At 40.7% G+C, this 17,039-nt stretch overlaps 1 protein-coding gene across 1 annotated transcript; it reads left to right on the plus strand.

Annotated features, from left to right (window-relative positions):
* The first annotated feature begins 4,906 nt into the window (after positions 1-4,906).
* SVIP (small VCP interacting protein) lies at positions 4,907-16,825 on the plus strand. The gene is made up of 4 exons (XM_074999011.1): positions 4,907-5,151; positions 10,219-10,269; positions 13,075-13,185; positions 14,496-16,825. The coding sequence occupies exons 1-4, from the start codon at positions 5,089-5,091 to the stop codon at positions 14,508-14,510; spliced, it is 240 nt and encodes a 79-aa protein (XP_074855112.1). The 5' UTR covers positions 4,907-5,088; the 3' UTR covers positions 14,511-16,825.
* The last annotated feature ends 214 nt before the right edge of the window (positions 16,826-17,039 follow it).

Here is a 17,039-nt window from a genome sequence, read left to right on the forward strand (position 1 = left end):
GCCCAGGCCACAACTTGGGCAGCAAAATGCCTATACTCCCCTCCCCACCAGCTCATAGACAACAAGCAAAGATGGGTTTCTCCCTGCTGTGAGAATGACAGAGTTTAGCCTCTTAGCAGGTCAACATCTACTATGCTAATATATTTATGGCTGACCTGGAAGAACGATTCCTCAGCTCTCGTCCCCTATTACCACTCCTCTACTTAAGATACATTGATGACATCTTTATGATTTGGACCCATGGTACAGAGGCTCTAGAAGAATTCCACAGAGACTTTAACAATCTACACCCCACCATCAACTTATGCCTCGATTACAACACGCAAGAGATACATTTCCTGGACACTACAGTACTAATCAAGGATGGCCTGATCAGTACCACACTGTACCGAAAACCTACTGATCGCTATACTTATCTGCACCCTTCTAGTTTCCATCCTGCACATGTGACTAGATCCATTGTTTACAGTCAAGCTCTTAGGTATAATCGCATTTGCTCTGATCCAACTGACAGAAACCAAAAACTACAAGAACTTTACCAAATATTCATAAACCTGAATTACCCACCAGGAGAAGTAAAAAAACAAATCGACAGGGCCAGACACATACCCAGAAACCAGCTACTCCAAGATCGGCCCAAAAAAGCCAAGAACAGAACACCACTGGTCATCACTTACAGCCCCCAACTCAGACCACTGCAACAAATTATTAAAGACCTACAACCTATTCTTAATCAGGATGCTACACTCCAGAAGGCCCTGGGTGACATGCCTGTTCTCTCCTACAGACAACCTCCCAACCTCATGAGGATCCTTACTAACAGCCACAGTCTATACCCCAGGAACACCAGTCTTGGAACCTTTCCCTGCAACAAAGCCCGCTGCCAGCTTTGTCCACATATCTTCTCTGGAAATACCATCACTGGACCTAACCAGGTTACTCACAGAATCACGGGCACTTTCTCATGCTCCTCTACTAACATCATATATGCCATCATGTGCCAACAATGCCCAGATGCTTTGTATATTGGACAGACTTCTAACTCCCTTAGACAAAGGGTCAACGGGCACAAAACAGACATCAAAACATGCCAGATCCACAAACCAGTTAGTCAACATTTTAATGGAATGGGGCATTCTGTCAATGACCTCAAGGTATGTGTTTTACTGAAAAGAAATTATCGCTCCTTTGTAGAAAGGGAAGCCGACAAACTTACATTTATATTCAAATTCGGAACATTTACACATGGTTTAAATCATGATGTGAACTTTCTGAGTCACTATAGGGGCTCGTCTGCATACTTAACTCAATCTAATTCTTGATCTTCCCCGCCACCCCTCCACTCTCTGATTTGCTCACCTTGATTATCTTTTTCCGATTTGTCCTCCTTGCTCACTGTTTTTGGTTCTCTGTGTCTTAAATATTGAGTCTGTTCTGGTCTGGATATGGTCTGAAGAAGTGGGTCTGTCCCACGAAAGCTCACCTAATAAACTATTTTGCTAGTCTTTAAAGTGCTACTTGACTGCTTTTTGTTTTGTTTGTCTACCTTCTGTGAATCATGGTTTAAGATGCCTCTCCTTTCACTGTATACAAGCCTAAGTGCTTCCCATTTTTAGGGGCCCAAAAGATAGGCAGCAGGATGTTAAGGCTCAACACCTAAAGCCCTTCCTGGATCTGAGCCTTTTTACCTAAAACAATTATTTTTTCAATCAAGGTTTAATTTCCACTGGGTTTATTTGCCATGTCACCAAATGACTAGATATCTGGAATATTTTGGCACGAGGGCAGAATGAAATGGGTGAAAGAGAAGTGAACTGAAACTGAAATAGCCTCATACTCTTTTGAAGTGGTTACTAGAGCTATATATACCATACTTAAACCTGTCAGTGTTGATTGGTTATTATTTATATAAAGACATTCTCTCAGTAACAGTTTGCTTAAGGTCTCAAACTGTATTAACATGAGTTCTCTGTCCACTTTGTTTCAGACATTCCGCTTGACTAGGGACTGCATGACTACAACATGAGCAAGTTCAGGCCCTGTATATCTCCATGATGGATGGAGAAAAGGATGTTTTGGGAAGATGCCATCTATGCTATAGATTCTTTGAGATAAATCTTTAACTGGGGAAACAGGCAAAGTGTTATGGATTTATGCTGATTTCCACTATGAGATCTTTTATTCCCATAATTGGAATGGATACCAGTAGTCTATGATAAATGTCTTCTATCCTTATGATAGACAGATAATTTTAGACAACTTTATGTATTGTTGATTAGTAACAGAGAGAAAGCCGTGCTAGTCTATCTACTACCAAAACAAAATTTTCTGGGACACTATGGCCGTGCCTACACTGGCCCAAAACTTCGAAATGGCCATGCAAATGGCCATTTTGAACTTTACTAATGAAGTGCTGAAATATATATTCAGCGCCTCATTAGAATAACGACAGCCGCAGCACTTCAAAATTAATACGACTCACCGCCGTGCAGCTCGTCCAGACGGGGCTCGTTTTTGAAAGGACCCCGGCAACTTCAAAATCCCCTAATTCCTAACAGCAGATAGGAATAAGGGGATTTCGAAGTTGCCAGGGTCCTTTTGAAAAGGAGCCCTGTCTGGACGAGCCACGCAGCGACGAGCCATGTCAATTTCGAAGTGCCACGGCTGCCGGCATTCTAATGAGGCGCTGAATATGTATTTCAGAGCTTCGTTAGTAAAGTTCAAAATGGCCATTTGCATGGCCATTTCGAACTTTTGAGCTACTGTAGACGTAGCCTATAGGGGCTCTTTTGCATACTTGGCTTAATCTAATTTCTGACTCCCCCCGCCCCTCTGCTCTCTGATTTGCTCACTTTTGATAATTTTTTTCTGATTTGTTAACCTTGATTACTATTTTTGGTTCTCTATGCCTTAAATATCGAGTCTGTTCTGGTATGGCTATGGTCTGAAGAAGTAGGTCTGTCCCATGAAAGCTCACCTAATAAATTATTTTGTTAGTCTTTAAAGTGCTACTTTACTGCTCTTTTTGTTCTTATGTATTGTATTCCTAGTGGTACAATCTGTGAGCATGAATGATCCAAAGCAATTCAGCCATTGACTTCAATGGGCTTTAGATCCACTCTTTTACTTTGTTCCTGGAACTGGGAGAATTCACTTTCCCTAATTTCAAACTAATTCTAACAGTGGGGGGCATGTAAACAAGCCCGAGTGGAGAATAGCAGTGCGGTGCTGTGCTGCATATGCAGCTTCTCATTAGCCTAATTCTCAATGCACAATCTTCAAAGTTGCAAACTCTGAAGCACCGGGAAGCCATGTAGCTTGCAGGCACTTCGAAGTACCCATGCAAGGAGGGGGCTAGTGTAGACAAGCCCTATGGGTTTGAAAGTTCAACTTAAAACTTATTATCTGGGACCTCTGTGGCCTGCTGCAAGAGCCTCTATAGCAATGTTTCTTACATTATGTTTGAAGGAACACTGGTGTTTCATGAACTCACATGTGCGCTGCGAGCATTTGGAAAACTACACTGATAACATATTTTGTTATTAAAACAGTATACAGTGTTACTTGTTCATTGATATGATAACTGTTTAAATTACTTTATTTGGCTTTTGCTGTATACGTTGCTGGTTTTTTTTGTTTGACGAAAATTTTCATTAGTATTCCACATCAAAAAATAGTATTGTTTGGTGTTCTGTGGTCTAACAAAGTTTTTAAAAACCCACACTATAGCTTGAGTTAAAAGTTAGCAGGCTCTCAGTGAAGGCTGTAGAGAAGATTCATTCTTTGTCTCAGTAAGCCATCTAAGCACCATTACATGGGAGAGTGAACCACACCCACAAGGTATGAGGGTTGCATTAGCATGTTCTCATTCTGCTTGAAAGAGAGTAAAAAGAACACAAAGAAAACCTAGCCACTAGCCATAGCTGATAAGATACCTACACTGTTAGTTGATGGACTTTTTAGACAGTAACCTGATTTTGATCTCCCCCGTACCAACTTTACTAAATTCAAATTCATCCACATGAACTTCCACATGTGAGATGGACACATTTCTTTGAAGATTTTGTTGTATACAGACAATGCACTTCCCCCCATTGGCTTTATCATTTGAGAACCACCTGGAGAAAGTGTAAGATAAATAGAGAGGAATAGCCCTGTGAAGAGAGAAATAGGAGGGATTAACCACGCTTGGGGGTGAGAATCACAGCATGTAGTTGCATACATATTCTGGGAGGGACCATTTTTAATATTAATTATTAAATATGATTTGAAACATCATTCAACACCCACCATAGACTCAATTTAGCATTTTAACTCAGTAAGCAAAATATTAAAGTACAAGCCCGGTTTACACCAATTTAAGAGCATCCACAGATTTAAAATCAATTTTAAAAACGTTAGTTGAAGTCAAACCACTTCATAATGCAGCCTAATCTTAACGACTGCCCACGTAAGGAAGCTTCGCTCGGTTTCATTAAAAGGTAGATATTACAACGATGTAATCCAAACGTCTGAGCGGCCATTCTTAGTTTGATTCGTGCGGGGTTTATTGTGGTTCAGTTTAAATCCACTGGGGGTCAGCGTAATGGAATATAGCGCCTCTTAGACTGGAAACAGGAGAGTGTCCGCACAGTTCTGCACTACAATTTTGGTAGAATCATTAAATTCAAAACTGAAAAGCAAAACAGCGTCAGCTGCACCGCCCTTCTCGCGCCTCACTGCGGGCGGGCGGGCAGGCGGAGGGAGCCTAGCTGGCGCACAACTTGCTAAGTAAGTGGCACACACTGACCCCTGCAATCCGCCCCACAGTCGTTGGCTCCGCTATACACAGGCCAAAGGTGAAACCTCGCCCCGCCCGCCTGCCGAGCCCTCCTCCCTAGCCAGCTTCCCTCCGGCCTTTGTCTCTCGGCGGCCGGCCCTACCCACCCAGCAGCGGCTCCAGAGCGGCAGGTGGCGCAGTACGCCCGGGAGCCCAGCCCAGCGCTGGGCTGGCCGGGCCGGCTCCGCGCTCGTACGGTGCGGGGCGAGCTAGAGGCGTTCCTGTAGGGGAGGCTCCCCGAGCCGGGAGACGAGCGAGCGGGACCCGGCATGGGGCTCTGCCTGCCCTGCCTGGGGGGGGCCGCCGAGGACGTGGTGGAGACGCCCGATCCGGTGAGTGCGGCGCCCCGGGAGCTCAGTTCCTCTCCCCTGCTGGGCCGCGGGCAGCGCGCTCCCCCCGCGCACGAGCTGGGCGGGGGGACTCACACCCCGCGCCGAGCGCCCGGCAGGTGCTGCCTCATTTCAGCGCCGCTTGTCGTGGGGGGGTTCTGGGCCACCGAGGGTTTGCAGATTATGAAATGAGCCCGGCTCGGGGCGACTTTCCCCGGGGTCCTTCCCCAGCTGGGCAGGGTGAGCTGGCGCAACAGAGGCGCCGTAATTCGCCGTCGTTTGCGGCTGCCCTTCTCCCGTGAGCTGGGATCGCTCAGCACAGCCGGGGCGCAGCGAGGAGTGGTACCTCCCGCTGTGCGCCCAGAGCGTACCCCAGCGGCGGACACGTAGTGACCATCCTACCGGGCGGTGCTGTTAATGGGCCGAAGCCTCTCGGGATACATTTCCGGGCTTTATTTTTCTTTTTTTAAGTAACTTGCTTGATTTCACCTGGCTGTGCAGAAGCAGGCCCGTAGTGCTCCAGGGTTGTTTTGAATACTTACAAAGAGTTAGCCGTGCTTGTCTGTAGTCTAACGAAACAAACCAGCAGTCATGTAGCACTTTAAAGACTAACCAAATGACTTAATTATGTGATGAGCTTTCGTGGGACAGACCCACTTTTTCAGATCCAGACCCAAATATATAGCACAGAGGTCCAAAAATTTCAATAAAAACTGACAAATCAAGTACATAAACTGAAGGAGGGGGGTGGGAGATGTTAAGTGTTTTGCCTGAGATCATAAGGAACATCAAAGGAGGGGAAGCAGTCCTTGTAATGACTAAGATAGTTGTTGGTGGAACATAATGGCATATATTATAAGATCAAGTTCTCATTCTCATGTTCCCTGACCAATATTATATATGACACTATGCACCAGCAATACATCTCTATAATGTACCTTGGACGAATTGGGCAAATGCTTCACCAAAGAGTGAATGGCCGCAGAACAGACATCAGGAATCTCAATACACACAACCTGGTCCGTGAGCATTTCAATGGAGCGGGCCATTCTGTTAAAGACCTGAGAATGCGCGTCCTACAAGAAAGAGACTTTAAAAACAGATTACATGGGGAGATTTGTTTCGGAGGGGTAGCCGTGTTAGTCTGGATCTGTAACAGCAACAAAGGGTCCTGTGGCACCTTATAGACTAACAGAAAAGTTTTGAGCGTGAGCTTTCGTGAGCACAGACTCACTTCATCAAATGCTGGTCATGGAAATCTGCAAGGCCAGGTATAAATAAGCCAGAGCGAGGCTGGGGATAACAAGATTAGCTCAGTCAGGAAGGGATTTGTGAACTTGGCTTAATGTTCAAATTTGACACATTAACACTTTGTATAAACAAAGACAACAACTATCTCAGGCATCACAAGGACTGCTTCCCTTCCTTTGATGTTCCTAATGATCTAAGGCAAGACACTTAACATCTCCCACCCCTGTAGCCAGACAAAGTCTCCCCCTTACAAGCCAGCTTGCTCGTTGCCCCCCGCCCACCGAGGAGCACACAGGGCACGGAAATGGCTGCTGACAGCACAGTCTTTGATGCCCTCATTGAGGCCCAGATATGCTAGCTTATCGTGACCCTGAGAAGCAGAAAGTACAGCTAGAAGGCTAGCAGGCCAGACTGTCAACATGAGATGGGGGGGGGGGACCCTAAGAAATCACCCCAGCTGGCATTGATCAATATGATGCACACACACAATCACCCAGAAGGGGACATGCCCCGCCCGCACAAAAGAATGTCCTGTACTCCTAAATTGCTTATCTCTTGTCTTACAAGTGCAAACTAAGTAAGAAATGCCCTTGTAACAAACTGGTGTCACAAAGACAGACCAGTATGATCTGGCACCATAGATAAGAAAGAGAATACATAACCCAAAAGGGGTATAAAAGATGGGTCCAGCAGAACTCTAACTTGGAGTGCATTCAACCAACTTCCTGCTGGTCGGGTCAGGTGATTGCCTCCCGAGGTCCACAACTGGGGATGCCCAACCTCGTATTCTTCTTTCCGCGGAATTGAGTGACCGATCCGGCTTGGCTACGCTGGTATCGAGAGACGCAGAGAGGGTAAGATACACCCATGCTAGGTCTCTGACTTTTTTTGTGCACAGCTAAAGAATTAGAGCTCTGTAACTCGATGTCATTGTGCCAAGATATCATTGTGTTAGATGATAACAGTTATCTTTGTATTGGATTGTAACGTAACTTGTTAACACCTGTACTTTGCTAGCATATAAGAAGTAAACAATAGCCTTTTGTAACCGCACGCTTATAACTGTAGCTTAAATAAACTTGTAACTAGTTAAGCTCTGAGCCTGACCCTGCTGTTAACCCTTTTGTCACTGCAACACAGCCGGCACAACAAAAGAACTTTAACCGTTTGGTTACTACAGCCTGGCCGTGGGTGAGAGTGCTAGGAGCTGCCTGCTCTAACAGCAAAAAACTGGGTTGTTTAGGACCCAGGGGAGTACCTCACCGCACATTACCTGGCCACCGGCTAACAGAATTGGCGTAGTCGGCAGGGTTGTGACACAGGCTGTACCACAGTGACAAAATGAAACCAGTCATGATAAACAACATGGATTTCCCCAACATAGAGAAGGAATTCACCCGGAAAGGATGGGGTGACCCTAAATGGGACGAGGAAATGTTGGAAAAGTACTGGGGACAATCAGAGAAATTATGGTTGCAGCTCTGTAAGCAGAGAACTGCTTGTAAACTAAAAGAGAAAAAGGAATATTGGAGTAGTTTTGTATCTGGCTGTGAGATACAGCTCCTTGGACAAAAGCCCAGATTATAAGACCTTGAAGAAACTGCCCAACTCTGAAAGCTTTAGTTCAAGTTCTTAACTCTTTGTGGTACAAAGTGTAGTTGTGTAAACATTTATGTTGTGGTGTATGTGTATGTGTCATGGAGTTTTGTCACATTAATTGTTTTGCTAACACGTGTTTGTGTCATGTCATGGAGTTTTGTTCAATGTTGTCTGTCTGTCTGTCTGTTTGTCCTGCTGGTGCATCCATAAGGAGGGGACGCCTTCCAATATGGACACCTTTCAGTATGGGAACAAAAGATCTAAATCCCTTTAGATAAATCACTCCCCTCCTTTAGTTTATATATTTGATTTGTTAGTTTTAATTGCAATTTTTTGGACCTCTGTGCGATATATTTGGGTCTGGACTGGAAATTATATAGATCTGAAGAAGTGGATCACTCCCACAAAAGCTCATCACCTAATCAGATCATTTTGTCAGTCTTTAAAGTGCTACATGACTGCTGGTTTGTTTTGTTAAGGTTGTTTTTGTTAAGTACAATTTGCTTTAAAGGGACACCGACCACTTAAGTGGTATTTTGGTAAGAAAATTTTCTACTTCAGAATTTAGGTCGTATTTGTAACTAAGAAGTTGTTGGGCAAATAAATACCTTTGTCTCATTTCATCTGGCCTGCTTTGGGCATTTGACAGCAGTTGGTTTATCAGCGTCATGCTTCCCTCTGTACAGGCTCAGATCTTGCAAGTATTGGCACATATCCCTGTTTGTCAGTTTCTTCCTTGGTTTGGGGGATGGGGACAGGGAAATCATAAACACCAACAGAAAACGCAGTGAGAAGCCAACATACTCTTAAAAATTAGTTACTCAAATTGAGTATTTGTTTAAAATGGTTTAAAGCCTTTTAAAAAAACCCTCTTATTTGTTTTAGAGCATCCAAAGTGTGCTTCTCAGTATGGTTGTAACTCCACCAGCCATCTGCTGCAGGGTCAGTACCTCGCCACCCATTATGTAACCAGACAGCAAAAAAGCATAGGGTAGGATCCCTTCTTCTTAGCATATGCGCAACATGCCTCTGTAGGCACATAAACAAGAGATTCATCACCAAATTGGGTCCTCTAGTTGTATTATTAGCTTCTCTAGGCCAAGCGCTGAAGGGGAGGTACAAATATGCTGATCCATACTCCTTCCCTTAGCCTGAAATCTCTAGCATGACCTAAAATTTAACACAGTTTGAAGTTTGTCTTAAAGCATCTGCAGGAACAGAGATCTGAAGGATCTATCTCTTAGGAGAAAGTTAATTCTTTCTTTCTGTTTACTTAATTCTTGGTCTGTCTGTTTCACTCCTGTTTGTTATAGGCACCTTCCTACTAGAAACTGTAAAGAGAAGGTGAACTCATTTCACATATGCCATCAGACAGTAATCAGTACCATTAATGACTGCTTGGGTGTATACCTTTTTAGTATAGTTCCTGCATCCTTGTAGAAGCCCACTGCCTTCAGAATCAGTGGGACTCTTCATGGTTTTAGGGGCCCATGCTGGTTGACCTGATTGTTGAATCAAGGGCCTGGTTGGGATTTAACTCAGGAATACAGCAGAACCTGGTTTTCATGAACTTGTGTTCAATGAAAATCTATTTATGTTGACAGCTGTTCTAGTTACAGGTGTTTTGTAAACTTCACTGTGAGAGGGTCTATAATGTTTGTTTTTAAAATATTTATGCTTGTGATAATGTCATGAGGCATGTTTCATTTTCACGAGGAGCCTGAAGGGGCAATGGCAATCATATCAAGATTTCATTTTTGTCAATGACAAGAAGATCTTATGGACTGCCTGCCTGCCTGTGTTTTTTGCCATATAGATACTTTCTTATTGTATGTTTTATCCTAGAATTTTTTTTCTGTTTACAGGAAAAAAAAAAGAAAGGACAAGTCATCTAAAATATGGCCTTCCCTAACTGCTCTTATTGAAAGACAAGAATAGGTCATAGCAGTAATTACTCTACCATCTAAGTAACCAAAAGCACACTGTCCTTAGCAGTTACTTTGATACTCATAAGAGAAAAGAAGTAGCTGCTCTTTGGATTATGTTCTGAATTTCATTAAATAACTTGTTGTTCATACAAATGACAAGGAATGGACCTTGAGTAGTCTGTGCATCATATCACTTAATCTTTTAACAAACTTCTACATTTTCATTGTTAAACAATATTATTCTGCTTTCTCTAATACAGTGAAATATACCACCTTTTTAATTTTTTTCTAGGAGAGCAAAAGAAGACAACTTGCAGAAGCTGCAGAAAAGAGGCAGATGGAGGTAATATTACTTTTATTCAGAAACTTGTTCTGTAGCCTTTGGGGTTTTAACATGGAAAATACCAGAGGTCTCTCTGCTGAAATGAAGCTGAATACTATATATGGACTGTAGGCAAGTAGAATTCCTTATTCCACTTAGCTGTCATGTTACTAATACTGTATTTGACAGTTATTTATGTAAGGGCATCATGGAACATAGGTGGGGATTTTGAAGGGATCTTAGAATAGTTTGGCATCTCATGACTTCTACTGAAATTCAGATAGCTATAAATGCCTTTGTAAGTCCCTGCTATTATAAGAATGTGAATGTAAAGATATAAAGTTATTTTAAACCAAAGAGCAAATGGATTTGGCAGATATTTTTAATTTACTGTAACCACAAACATCAAAGAAATTGCAGCTTCATTTTTCAAAGATGTTCAGTTGTCTTGGAGGCATTTGCAGATATTAGTTTGAATCTTGCTACGTAGCTGAATATGTTGGCTGTTCACTTCATTAATATGGGAGAAATATGGGTCTCTTTCTTCATTCCAGGCAATTAAACAGTAGCAACAGTAAACTCTGGGCATGAAATGTTTGGGATTTTGGTGCTGAAGCTGGGAGATCTTAAAGTTAGGAAAGTGGAGGTAGTATGTGCCTTGAGGACAGAAGTAATAATAGGTGGACAGAAACCTAAAGCAATAGTTCAATAGCCTTATTTGCACCTTACCAGATGCATTTTAAACACTGGATAATCCAAATTCTCTATTGTATCTTGTATGAATTTCAAATATGCAGCTGAAATCTGAAGATAAAGTGTTTATTGTGTGAATGTTGTTGTTATCTGTATAGTTTGTTGGCCTTTTGCTGGTACAAGCTGGTTCTGTTTGTTCCTGTTTTTAAAGATCATGATTCATCTTTGAGTCAAAAGTAAAAGCATTTTCTAAACTATTATTTTGGAAAAACTAAATTACCGGTCTTCTAAGGTGCCGTCTTTGTTGGTTTAGCTGAAATAGACTAACATGGCAACCTCTGAAACCTAAATTTATTATAATACCATTTAAGTGATAGTATAAAAGCCTTCTTATTAAAACCTGTTCTGGTTTTGCTTTGGACTATGTTTTATAACCTATTTCATTCATCTGCATTGCTTTGACTGTCCAAGTACTTTGTAAAGATATATCCATGAAACAGCCCTGACATGTATGTAGATAATACCATGTAGAACGACAAGGTGGAAATAGGGATGTAAAATCCCATTTAATTTAACTGGTTAACAGTAGGTTTAACTGATTAACCAATTAAAGGGGCGGCGGCAGGGGGCTGCTTCAGCCAGCTCAGACTGGAGTGGTCTGTCACATTGCACCTCTGTGCTGTTGCAGACGGGCTGCTCAGGCAGGTCTGGAACTCCCCCACTAACGGGACTCCTACAACCCCTGCTGGCTGACCAGTTAACCATTAACTTCCCTAGGTGGAAGCGGATGCAAACAAAATATCCTATTCTGCAAACCACATGTAACTTGACACAAAAGTAATTCTATTGATTTTTAAATGGTCATGTTTTATCTATAAATGACTAGGGACTAAGTTCATCCATCAGTGAGTTGGTGTCCAAACGGGAAGTAGAACAAAGACCCCAGCCCTGTCCTTAGACCATGGTGGAGCAGTATGATTCTGCTTCTTAACAAATGATCAACTAATCCGATATACTGTTTGTGTTTTTATCTTTAGTTCACATTTTATATTGCTTTGACAGGTTAATACCTCTCTTCGCATTCTTACTCTGTCTGTAGTCTTGCCTTGTTACAACAGTCCTTTGACTGATCAGATACCACCACCAGATTTTGCTGACAGACTGATTCTTTTTCTTTTCAGCATTGATTTAACATTATTTTGGTCTCTTATGTAGTATCATAGCTCTCAGTAAATATATAAGTGCATTAAAAATCTGAAGTTCAGCTTTTGAAATAAGAGGAAAAAGAAGCTATTTCATACGACCTATGTTTTAGAACATTATATCCATTTAGTGCACGTATGTGATCCTCCTCCATAGTATTTCAGTGTCTCTCAATCTTTAAATGTATTCTCACAACTCCACTATCAGGTAAGGGAAAGTCAAATGCCCATCTGTGTAATGGGGATATTGGGCGAAAATTGTGACCTTGGGCAGGTCACTGAGGATATTTGTGGTAGAGGAACAACCTTGGTTTCAGACATCATAAGGTAGGGTCCTAACTTTCTGTACATGCAGTTACGTTGCATGTGAAATTCCCATTGATTTCTGTGGTAGGGTGCTCATAAGAACTATAGATGTGGCAACTCCATCTGTGATCTCCCCTCATGGACCTACTGTAAGTTGTAATGAAACCTCTTGGCTAACATCTCTCTGTTAGCCATGGGATGCCCCATACTTGCAGGAATCCATGTGATAGGAAGTTGGGTCAGTGATACAATAATAAAGCAACAGTTTGGGTTCTTGGGATGCTGATGAATACCTGTCTTTCTAAGTTAAAATTCTATTGCAGTATCAAAGTGCATAGGGATTCTTGAAGTGGAGAGAGAAACATTTAATTTTACAACATGGATACAAATCACGTGCATTTACTCCTTAAATGATGCCAATCTGGATGAACAAATAAAAATGAAATAAGAGAATACCCATTGCCATCACTGACAATTATTATACAATCTGACAAAGCACCTTCGGAAGTTATGCTACCATGTTATAGAATATTGCATCCAAATAGAAACCAACAAAGTGTAGTTGCCAAGATTCAGTTTAAGAGACTGGGCTGCAGTATGCTCATACAATTTTATTTCCCTAAAGGCTGCCTCTCGAGGTGTGAAAAACCCATACTCTGTGGAGCAAAAGAAGAAGAAACAGGAAGAAATGGAGAAACAAATTGCATCTTCAAGCTCTGGAGGAGGAGGCCTTAGAGTAAGTTTTAAAATTCTCTTTGTTAAATCCTTTTTTAAAATATTTGGTTTCAGATTTAACTTGCTTTATTAGTAAGTTCAGTTTTGTCTGTATATGTTGAATTAAGAACTGTGCATAAACGAAGAAATCACAAGTAAATGCACAAGTAAACGTAACATGTCCCAAACTCAAGTTTCCTTCTAAATCCCATCTTTTTCACCTGCATCCTTGCAGTTATTGACAGTATCACCTTGGTTCTGGCCACTGAGGTAAATCCTCAGAGTCCTATTTAATTTATCCTTTTCTTAACCCATATATGTAATTTGTGCGCAAATCTTGTCAAGTTTTTTTTTCCCCCAGAGCAAAAACTTGTTGAAACTCTTGCATCCCCCATTCACTATTACCACTGTCTCATATGATTTCTTCCATACCCATAAAATCTTTCCCTCCAATCCATTCTTCATATTGTCTTACTTTATTCTCCTCCTTTGAATGCTCCCACTCTGGGTGCATCTACACTAGGAACTGACTTCGAAGTTAAGTCCAAAGTTGAGCACTCCTTCGAAATAGCCTACAGAGAGTCTGCACATATTTTCCTTTACTTCAAAGTTAATTTCAAAGTACGGGAACCCAACTTTGAAGTTCTTACTCCTTTCCCGGCAATGGAGTAGTGCCCTACTTAAAAGTTTAACTTTGAAGTATGGAGCGTGTAGACACTCAACTTCAGAGTCTGTTACTTCAAAGTTGTACTTCGAAGTAAGCAACTTTGAAGTTATTTTTGCAGTCTAAACACAGCCTAAGAATTCCTTTTGTACCCCAAAGCTCTACCTACTTATCCTAACCTTCAAGGCTTTAGTTTGCACAGCTCTGTCCTTCAACAACTTATCCACTCCTGTCACTTATTGTGTTTCTCCCATCTTCTCTGCCCCACCATTAATACTAATGTTGACTTCCCATTTATCAACTTTTTGCACATAGTTATGGCTTATTCCAGGCTGCTCCCTGCTCATGGAAAACGCTTACTGAAATTACTTACATAATGGCAACCTCCTTCAGAAGCTGTGCTGTTTCCTCTGTTCTTAACAAAATTGGCCAACTTATAGCAGGCAAGTGGCCAGTTATGAATATTTGTGCATCTGTTTTTTAGCTATACTTATTTCCCTCTTACTTACATTTAATATAGTTGCTGCTTTCATTTTAGGTGGTAAACTCTTTTGGGACAGGGATAGTATCTAGAAAGTTGAGCATCCTCTTGTTGCACATCAGAAGTTTTGGACTGTAATGAATCACTAAATTGACAGTGTACATACAACTTTGTTTTATTTTTCTAGTGGCAGGTTGGATAAAGAAGTGTGGCATTGGAGAAGAAGAGGATAAACACTACTGCCAGTATCTTGTCAGTTTCTGAAGCTGAATGGCACTTATTTGTTGTGTGGCTTTTGCTGTTTGCATATGAAGATTCAAAAGTACTTCGCCATTGCAATACAGGAGAGGATAGAGCTGTTTGCTAAGAATATCTTTTTCAAACAAAAAATCTCATAATGCTACACAAAAATGGCTAAAATGTGTCATTTAAACCCCCAGAACCCCTTTTTAAAAAAAAAAAAAGTCTTCGGTTTCAGCTTTGGGTTGTGTAGAGAATAGGGAGATGCACTGATATTTGAGAGTGAACTCAGTATTTAAAAGTTAGAGTGACTATTATATTTCTGCTCCTGAAATTAATTTATGCACAGATTGGGTAATATTTAGTCGGGGGGGGAGGGTTGTTCAGCATTTTATTTAAAGTTTTGTAACTGAGCTTTTTCTGCCTCTTTGTGAAAGTTATCTTCCCTCGATAATTATACTGAAATAAATGTGCTGGTATCCACCTTTTCTGTACTAATTATTGGTGAATCAGCTGTCAATTTCAAGCATTTTAAAGGTGTGTGGAAAAGCTTGGAAAGATTGGCATCTGCAAACTGATATTTTGTGAAATGTGCTGTAAAATCGCTTCACGCCTTTACTGGGGGTAAATATTTATGTTGTATTATACATGTTCTATTTTTAATTGATTCTCCAGTTACGGATTTCTTTTGAGTACATTATTATATGTCAGAGAGATTAATGCTAAACTGAACGTTGTTGGCTTTTTTGTACCACTAGAGGGTGGTGATGTGCTTCTGGAAATATTAAGAAAAGGAAAAAAAAACTATTAGGTCATCTTTTGGATAGGTATTTCCTAAATGCTTCATTACTACCTGGGTGGCTTAACTATATATAGTATAATAATATTTGCCAAGTTCCAGAAACACTCCTACTGCTTTTTTTTGTATCCAGGAATGTCTGTAATTCTTTCCCCAAATGTGAAATTGTTTTTATATGTTTGCAGCTAATTAAAGTGGTATTATGAACCAATTCCAAATCTAGAAATGATCTCAGGCTACTACTGAGTAAATAAGGAATTTAGAAATTATCCTATATCAGTAAATATACAATTTTTGTTTTCTGTGTAGGGCACTGTGTTTGACCCAGATTAGACTATGCAAGTGTTACATGGATTAAATACATTCTCTTTCTCCTTACATCCAAAACTATCATCTTAGGTGTAGTTTCTTGAAAGAAATAGTTTCCTGGCTCCCGATTTCATAATTCACAAAAGCAAAGGAATTAACACAAGTATACTAGTATTGGTTTAGGAACAAAAGCTGTGGCTTTCACAGATGTTACTAATACCTCTCAAATTTCTTGTTTGTGGGTATTTGTCTTCTCACTGTTATAATCCTATTTTTCTGAATTAGAGTACAATGGAATACGGTTATAAAATCCACTAAAACATAGTGTCTGTAATACAGAATACAATGTTCTGTCCAGGATTTCTAGCAGAGTGAGTATCCTGTAATGTGAGTCTGCTCACGTAATTTGTGTTATGTGAAGTGCCACTTTGGTGGTGGTTTTGTTTGTTTGTTTTAGTTTGCTGTTTGTGCCTTTGATGAGGATGTTTTTGAAGGAATTTGTACTATCTGCAGTTAAGGTCTGTGTTCATGCATTTACACTGTAATCTCAGCAGTCAACCACAAGACAAATGTAGATAATTGACACTATTCTGCTTACTAATTTTTAGCTACTCCATGACTCAACTTTGATTTATATAACTATCTACCGTAGTTAAAATATAACAGTCCTATCTGGTGAGAGTCGGGGTTCTTTTAGATATAGTGTCTTTAAAAATATTTGGCATCTCGGAGGATTAGGCTTAGATTTGTGGTTTGTTTTTTCATACCTTAGGATAGAAAAGAAAACCTGATCCAGATTAACTGCTAGATCTGAGCTAGTTTAACTGCTCAAACAGTAACATGAAAAATATGTTCGCCCACTTAAATCAGTGTTTTCAAAAAGCATGGGAGATCTTGACAATCGAAAAAGTGAGCCATTGATGATAAAGAAAATTGATTATAACAATGAATGGATTGAGTAGTCCCAGAATAACAATGTAGCCCTCATATGCCAAAGACTGCGTTTCTGTTTTGTATTGCATAACAAGTTAATGGAATGGTTTGTATTTGTGAGGTTTTTTTTTGTTTTTTGTTTATTTTTTTGTGAAGAATAATAGACCCTACCACTGTGTCACAACTTACAGTATTTACAAAATAAAATGATCCAAGTACTGGACTGTCCTTTTGTAAAAATGATGTACAACTGAAGGATAATACATTTCTATTAATTGCAGAATATATGGTTTGATAGATTCCCTGTGGTGTACAGACTCCAGGAGGAACAAAAACATAGTGATAAAAAGCATCACTGAATTCAGTAATTTTGACATTTAGTTCAAGGGTTCCAAAATTTCTCCCTTAGCTTGAAACATGTACTTGCTCCATGAATGGCATCCTTATCCC

The sequence above is a fragment of the Carettochelys insculpta genome, chromosome 6 (genome assembly GCF_033958435.1).
Source record: "Carettochelys insculpta isolate YL-2023 chromosome 6, ASM3395843v1, whole genome shotgun sequence".
Lineage (NCBI taxonomy): Eukaryota > Metazoa > Chordata > Testudines > Carettochelyidae > Carettochelys > Carettochelys insculpta.

Coding starts and splice junctions, on each gene's coding strand:
- SVIP (XM_074999011.1), top strand. CDS start 5,089: ATGGGGCTCTGCCTGCCCTGCCTGGGGGGGGCCGCCGAGGACGTGGTG. Junction 5,152..10,218: donor TGGTGGAGACGCCCGATCCG/GTGAGTGCGGCG, acceptor ATTTTTTTCTAG/GAGAGCAAAAGAAGACAACT. Junction 10,270..13,074: donor CAGAAAAGAGGCAGATGGAG/GTAATATTACTT, acceptor ATTTCCCTAAAG/GCTGCCTCTCGAGGTGTGAA.